Raw genomic sequence first — 8,402 nt, 5'->3', positions numbered from 1 at the left:
CGGAGCAGCGGTCTAAGGCACTGCATCTCAGTGCTTAAGGCGTCACTACAGACACCCTGGTTTGAATCCAGGCTGTATCACAACCGGCCGTGATTGGGAGTCCCATGGGGCGGCGCACAATTGGCCCAGTGTCGTCCGGGTTTAGCCGGTGTAGGCCATAATTGTAAATAAGAATTTGTTCTTCAACTGGCTTGCCTAGTTAAATAAAGGTTACATTTTCAAGAACATAAGTAGCTCTACTCTTATAGCCTAGATGTATATATCAAATCGTTTGTTTCTTTAGCGCCACATTTTGTTCACTATCATTATCATGCCAAAATGGTTAAATTTTCTATCCTAGGCTCCTACTACATACCAGGCCTCTTTAATTAGTCTAGGAACGAAGCTATACAAAATATCTCCACTCAAGATTAGAATCGAATGAGAGAAGTGCCCCCACTTTATGGGGGTACAGTTTAATTAGGTGAAGGTTCTTTGTAGGAAATTTAAAATCTGATTAGCCTTGCTCGTTCTCGTTCACGAACAGACGGGGATTATCAAAGCCCCTCTTACTATTGTAAAGCATACGTCAGCAAATTAAAAAGACTATCCACCCATTTCTAGAGCGGATAAATACAGCCCAGACACAACACCTCACCCAGGCTACACCAGACGTATCCTCGTCCTAAATGTGAATACCGCAGGTAATTCCACGTATTGTTTACGATTCCTCTCCGCTGCATGTGGAGTGTGAGTGTGGACACCTAGAAATATGTTGACTGAGTCACTGCTGCCACGACGCTGACACATTCCAGGAGAGGAGGACTGTCCGGGCTGCCTCTCTTCTGATAAGCATCCTATGGTATTCTGTCAAGATGGCGGTGTCGGCAACGGAAAGGGACGCAATAGTGAGTATTACAATTTTCAGGAAAACAGCGGTTTGCTTGGAATTGGTTGTTTTCTGTGTCTGCACGTAAAGCTGTTAAGCGTGTCATTTGTGGAGAGCTATACTTTTATGTCATCATGAAGTTTCTATGATTGTGGGGAGTAATATGGCAATAGGCTGTCCGTGCATTCCCAAACACAGCCGGAGTCGACCTCTGATGTGGGCGCGGAACAAATTCACTATGATTCTGCATGATAATATGTATCTGTGTGGTGCTCACCTTGATACAGCAGCGGTGCATTACTTCTCGTTATCACTGTACAATGTGGGCTGTCTATGTGCGAGTTGGTGGTAATGACCGACGTTCTCACAGGTCTTACTCGCTCTAGTCTACAACATGACAGATGTTTTGACAGCCGTGGGTTTCCCCACCTTTTCATTGTTGAATAGCGGCATGAGGACCATTCCGTCGGCTTTTTCAACTGCAGAGAAGACATCTAGAGCAATAAGCAGCCTTTTAAAACGCTAGGCTACTCCGCCCATTGAGTAGGCTACTTTCATTTAGGCTTGTACCTGATCAATACGTTGTGTTTTTTCTTCCCCTTTTGTCTCTGGTGGTTTTGAAGAATACTGAAGATGACCATCACAACGATTCGTTCGGGAACCCCGGGCTTATCTCGCCGGATAGGGAGGACATTGCACGGCTTCTGGTGGGACTATTCATCCTGAAACACCCACATTAATCAATATATAGGCCTGTGTTAATAATCCGTTAAAAATAATTACCACATCTCCTACCCTGGAGGATGGAGGGGGGCTACAACCTTTTTATTTGTCTACATTATGTGTTGTGATGATGATTTAAATGTGATGATTGAAAATAAAACGTTGGCTTTCATTCGTAGAAGGTGCCATTCAGCGGCCGCATCAGAGGAGGTATGAGGCCGGGGAAGAAGGTCATTGTCATGGGCATTGTTGATCTGGAGCCAGACAGGTAGGCTAAGACTATTAACTCCACTCATTAGGTCTTAGCTCTGGTCCAGGGAGATATAACCTCCACTCATTAGGTCTTAGCTCTGGTCCAGGGGGATATAACCACCACTCATTAGGTCTTAGCTCTCCAGGGGTCATTAGGTCAGGGTCCAGATATAACCTCCACTCATTAGGTCTTAGCTCTGGTCCAGGGAGATATAACCTCCACTCATTAGGTCTTAGCTCTGGTCCAGGGGGATATAACCACCACTCATTAGGTCTTAGCTCTGGTCCAGGGGGATATAACCTCCACTCATTAGGTCTTAGCTCTGGTCCAGGGAGATATAACCACCACTCATTAGGTCTTAGCTCTGGTCCAGGGGGATATAACCACCACTCATTAGGTCTTAGCTCTGGTCCAGGGGGATATAACCTCCACTCATTAGGTCTTAGCTCTGGTCCAGGGGGATATAACCTCCACTCATTAGGTCTTAGCTCTGGTCCAGGGGGATATAACCTCCACTCATTAGGTCTTAGCTCTGGTCCAGGGGGATATAACCTCCACTCATTAGGTCTAGCTCTGGTCCAGGGAGATATAACCTTAGCTCTGGTCCAGGGACATATAACCTCCACTCATTAGGTCTTAGCTCTGGTCCAGGGGATATAACCTCCACTCATTAGGTCTTAGCTCTGGTCCAGGGGATATAACCTCCACTCATTAGGTCTTATCCAGGGGATATAACCTCCACTCATTAGGTCTTAGCTCTGGTCCAGGGGGATATAACCACCACTCATTAGGTCTTAGCTCTGGTCCAGGGGGATATAACCTCCACTCATTAGGTCTTAGCTCTGGTCCAGGGGGATATATCCTCCACTCATTAGGTCTTAGCTCTGGTCCAGGGGGATATAACCACCACTCATTAGGTCTTAGCTCTGGTCCAGGGGGATATAACCTCCACTCATTAGGTCTTAGCTCTGGTCCAGGGGGATATAACCTCCACTCATTAGGTCTTAGCTCTGGTCCATGTCGTTACGTGCAGCTGGCTGATGCAGAGCCTTCAACTTATTCTTGAAGAAGAGAAGTTGCCCTGGACGAGAGCGAACTAGGTCTATTTTTCAACTGCACCCTGGCTTATCTGAATGTCATTACCAACTTCTTATCTTTCATATAGTGCTTTTTCATTAGATTCTAAGTCCCATTCCATTTTAGGTGGAGTTGTGATTCTGTAAGACTGTAGCCTATAGAATTAATTGTTATAGGCCTGTGTATTACATGTTTATTGGTGAAATGCTGTGTTTTCGATGTTATGTCTGCTGAAAAATGTGAATTTAGCCTAATAAGGAGAGAACATGTATTGTAAAAGACAGAATCGAACACAGGCTCAGAAAGGAAAAAGATCAAAAGAATAGTTTATTATTAGCAGCATGGCAGAAGGCAACAAAACGGCCTGGGGAGATGAAGAGGAGACATGGAGAACTGTGTGGGTGGGTGGGTGTGTTGAGAAAGGATGGCTTTTTCATAATGCAAGGCAGGGTGTTCACCTCCACAGTCAGGCCAGGCTGAGGCAGAGCTGGGGTGTCTCCCAAATGGCACCCTATTCCCTATGTAGGCCACTAGGGCTACATTGGCCCTCATCAAACGTAGTGTACTACAAAGGGGATAGTGTTCCAGTTGGGACACGGTACGTGTTGAGACATTTTAGGGTGTGTCCTTTATAGGCCTCAATAGAAACTAATGGTCAGTTTAAAAACACATTTAGTGACATCATTTTTAAATGCCTGTTCTAAAGTTCATGGAGATGTCAACATGCTGCTCCTCCAGATGCTGAACACAATGACAACAGTTATGTGGTGTTTCTCCTACAGACACCACGTCCCTATAGGCCCTCTACTATGTCCCCTACAGACACCACGTCCCTATAGGCCCTCTACTATGTCCCCTACAGACACTACGTCCCTATAGGCCCTCTACTATCTCCCCTACAGACACTACGTCCCTATAGGCCCTCTACTATGTCCCCTACAGACACCATGTCCCTATAGGCCCTCTACTATGTCTCCTACAGACACCACGTCCCTATAGGCCCTCCACTATGTCCCCTGTCCTCTACAGCACCACGTCCCTATAGGCCCTCTATGTCCCCTACAGGGTGGTCCTTCTGTAGCTCAGTTGGTAGAGCATGGCGCTTGTAACGCCAGGGTAGTGGGTTTGATTCCCGGGACCACCCATACGTAGAATGTATGCACACATGACTGTAAGTCGCTTTGGATAAAAGCGTCCGCTAAATGGCATATTTAGTTTTAGTTTTTATATTTAGACACCACGTCCCTATAGGCCCTCCACTATGTCCCCTACAGCACCACATCCCTATAGGCCCTCCACTATGTCCCCTACCCAATCAGGTCCCTATAGGACCTCCTCTGTCCCCTACAGCATCATGTCCCTATAGGCCGTCCTCTCTGCCCCCTACGGCTCCATTACCATTGTCCCCATAGGCCGTCCTCTCTGTCTCTTACGGCTCCATTACCATTGTCCCCATAGGGACAGGTTACCTAGGGCTCCCACTAAGGGACCAGGTTACCTAGGGCTCCCACTAAGGGACAGGTTACCTAGTGAACTAGGGTAAAAAGGGATATTGTTTAACCAGCACAGTGACACCTATTTCTTTTTCTTCTTCTCTACGTTTCTTTCTGTCTCAGCTTTGACGTCAGCCTGACTTGCGGCCGCGGCACAGAGAAGGAGGAGCCACAGCCGGATGTGGCCCTGAAACTCAGCGCTCGATTCGCTGAGCGCCAGTTTCTGCGTAACTCCCGCGTCTCGGGAAAATGGAGCGAGGAGGAGAAGTCTATCGACTACTTCCCCTTCATCCCTGACCAGCCCTTCAGGGTACCTGTTACTCTGATCCTAACACCTAACCTGACCAGCCCTTCAGGGTACCTGTTACACTGATCCTAACACTTAACCTGACCAGCCCTTCAGGGTACCTGTTACACTGATCCTAACCTGACCAGCCCTTCAGGGTACCTGTTACTCTGATCCTAACACCTAACCTGACCAGCCCTTCAGGGTACCTGTTACACTGATCCTAACACTTAACCTGACCAGCCCTTCAGGGTACCTGTTACACTTATCCTAACACCTAACCTGACCAGCCCTTCAGGGTACCTGTTACACTGATCCTAACACTTAACCTGACCAGCCCTTCAGGGTACCTGTTACACTGATCCTAACACTTAACCTGACCAGCCCTTCAGGGTACCTGTTACACTTATCCTAACACCTAACCTGACCAGCCCTTCAGGGTACCTGTTACACTTATCCTAACACCTAACCTGACCAGCCCTTCAGGGTACCTGTTACACTGATCCTAACACTTAACCTGACCAGCCCTTCAGGGTACCTGTTACACTGATCCTAACACTTAACCTGACCAGCCCTTCAGGGTACCTGTTACACTGATCCTAACACTTAACCTGACCAGCCCTTCAGGGTACCTGTTACACTGATCCTAACACTTAACCTGACCAGCCCTTCAGGGTACCTGTTACACTGATCCTAACACTTAACCTGACCAGCCCTTCAGGGTACCTGTTACACTGATCCTAACCTGACCAGCCCTTCAGGGTACCTGTTACACTGATCCTAACCTGACCAGCCCTTCAGGGTACCTGTTACACTGATCCTAACCTGACCAGCCCTTCAGGGTACCTGTTACACTGATCCTAACACCTAACCTGACCAGCCCTTCAGGGTACCTGTTACACTGATCCTAACCTGACCAGCCCTTCAGGGTACCTGTTACACTGATCCTAACACTTAACCTGACCAGCCCTTCAGGGTACCTGTTACACTGATCCTAACCTGACCAGCCCTTCAGGGTACCTGTTACACTGATCCTAACACCTAACCTGACCAGCCCTTCAGGGTACCTGTTACACTGATCCTAACACCTAACCTGACCAGCCCTTCAGGGTACCTGTTACACTGATCCTAACACCTAACCTGACCAGCCCTTCAGGGTACCTGTTACACTGATCCTAACCTGACCAGCCCTTCAGGGTACCTGTTACACTTATCCTAACCTGACCAGCTCTTCAGGGTACCTGTTACACTGATCCTAACCTCTAATTCTAAACTCTAATCCTAACCTCTAATTCTAAACTCTAATCCTAACCCCTAACCCTTAATCCATAACCCTAACTGGACCAGGCCTTACATTTACATTACATTTAAGTCATTTAGCAGACGCTCTTATCCAGGCCTTCAAGATACCATAACAATCCACTCTCTTTTTAAATTCTAACCCCGAACCCGACCATCCCTTCAGGGTACCAAGAACACTTCACGTTCTTATCCAACTTGTCCCAAATGGCACCGCATCCCCTTTCTAGTAGACTTCCTTTGACCAGAGCCCTATGGGACCACAGTTAACTAGGGTCTTAACTTCATGATAATTGGCCTTCCACCCTTATCTCTATCTCATACACTCCCCCTCTCTAGCACTCTCTGACTTCTCTTTAGTTGCTGTGATATGATTCAGTACAGACGTTATGTAAAGATATAGCCCAGTGATAAGGAACACACACTGTTCCTTGTTGTGGTTTATTGTAAAGCAGGTTGCTCCAGTCACACATTTGTCAGAGGATGTGGTTTAGAAATGTGATAAGTTATGCAAAACTAACAAGCTCTCTTTCATTTGGAGAAAGAACCACATGGTCACATAATGTGACTTTGTTTAGAAATGGGGTGTTTTATTCTGTTCTCTGTCTCTGTCTCGCTCTCTCCCTCTCTACCTCCTCGCTCTCTCCCTCTCTACCTCCTCTCTCTCTTCTCTACCTCCTCTCTCTCTCTCTCTCTCTCTCTCTCTCTCTCTCTCTCTCTCTCTCTCTCTCTCTCTCTCTCTCTCTCTCTCTCTCTCTCTCTCCAGATTGAGATCCACTGCGAACACACGCGCTTCCGGATATTTGTGGACGGAAACCCGCTCTTTGACTTTTTTCACAAAGTGAAATCTTTGCCGTCCATCGATACAGTGAGGATAGAAGGGGGTCTACAGATCACCAAGCTCGGTTAACCAACCCAGCTGCTATGCCAGTGTGTGACACAACAAGAACTCAATACAGGTGAACACACACACCTGTTACTACAATACCCACAATGCAACACGGCAGCGACAGTGGGCCTAGCGCTTTGGAAAGGCCTCGCCCATCCCGGTTTGGTTCTGATGTCACTCCTCTTCTTCTTTCCCCTTTATCTTGTCACGTCTCAACCAAGATCTGACGTTATTGTGACCTTCCTAATTGTTGGTTGAATGGTTGCAATGCAACGCAGCTCTGTGTGTCTTTGTTCTGCAAGAATTCCTTTGTTTTCTTCCTCAGTTCTGTGTGTGTCAGGGATCTCACAATATAAACGCCTTCTCATGGTTACCAAGCATCCTATGGGGATTTTGCTGAGAGAGGGGGCCCCATTCCAAATGTATTAGTGCACTGCTTTTGGGGCACTATTGGTGCTATTTGGGACACAACTGTAGAGCACTCAAAAATATTTGCTTTCATGTGGAGAAATCCTACAATTCTCAGGAGGTTTCTCAGGAATCAACACTATTTATCACGTATAACATCATCACTGTAAATGAGGGTTATTTCGTGGGGTTGACAAGCTCAATATTATGGGAGCTTCCATTTTTACACTCCCTCCCTGTTCTTGAATTGGGTTTAATTAATTGGTTGGTTGGTTGTCATGGTTATTGGCATCCTAACTCAATGACCTACATACAGAGGTTGCATTCTAAATTGCATTCTATTCCCTATATAGTGCACTACTTTGATCAGGGCCTATTGGGCTCTGGCCAAAACTATTGCACTACTTAGGGAATAGGGTGCCATTTGGAAAGGGAAATGAGGATTATATTGTGGAGTCTCAGCAAGATGTACCGTAGCAGCTTATTGATTGAAATGTCTTGTAACTGTATGCAATGTATTAATGGTGGTTCTTACTCACAGTTTCAGTTCATTGCAACCATTCTCCTCCTGTAGATATAGATATTGCACTGACATAGAGCTATGTGGTAGTGAATACAATGTATTGTTCATTTGGAGCTTCGTTTACATTGCTTATTCAACAGTGATGAATGATTGGTTCGTTTTAAAGGGTTAGTTCACCACAAAATCCAAGTTTATCAGATGTGTTTTATACCTCAACTGTTCTGTGTGGAGCTAATAAACTGGAATTAGAGGTGCCAATCTTTCCTATTCATTTGGGTTCTAGATGAGATCTGTAGGTTTCTCCAATGGCTCACTGCAGAGTCTAGACAACACGTGGTGTGGAATATGGACTCAGGTGGTATTTCTAGGCTTGAAAAATTTGCTAGGATGTTTATCTTGGAGTGAACTATCCCTTTAAGGAGTTTGCTTCACTGGACTCTGACTTGTAAATGAAGAAAAAGCCCATAGTGAAAACACACCCAGCGATGGCCAGCCTCAACAACCATTCAGTCAAACCTCACTATCACAGACCAGGTTATTACTGTATATGCAAATGGTGGATTCTCTTCCACACTTGAGCATT

The 8,402-nt window shown here is 46.2% G+C and overlaps 1 protein-coding gene across 1 annotated transcript; it reads left to right on the top strand.

Moving 5' to 3' along the window:
* Positions 1-591: 591 nt before the first annotated feature.
* Positions 592-8,077, top strand: LOC124020088 (galectin-related protein-like). The gene is made up of 5 exons (XM_046335496.1): positions 592-887; positions 1,492-1,575; positions 1,771-1,859; positions 4,538-4,724; positions 6,766-8,077. The coding sequence occupies exons 1-5, from the start codon at positions 855-857 to the stop codon at positions 6,907-6,909; spliced, it is 537 nt and encodes a 178-aa protein (XP_046191452.1). The 5' UTR covers positions 592-854; the 3' UTR covers positions 6,910-8,077.
* The last annotated feature ends 325 nt before the right edge of the window (positions 8,078-8,402 follow it).

Source organism: Oncorhynchus gorbuscha, unplaced genomic scaffold, assembly GCF_021184085.1.
Source record: "Oncorhynchus gorbuscha isolate QuinsamMale2020 ecotype Even-year unplaced genomic scaffold, OgorEven_v1.0 Un_scaffold_761, whole genome shotgun sequence".
NCBI lineage: Eukaryota > Metazoa > Chordata > Actinopteri > Salmoniformes > Salmonidae > Oncorhynchus > Oncorhynchus gorbuscha.
The sequence above is the reverse complement of the archived record's forward strand: the minus strand, read 5'-3'. Positions and strand labels throughout refer to the sequence as shown.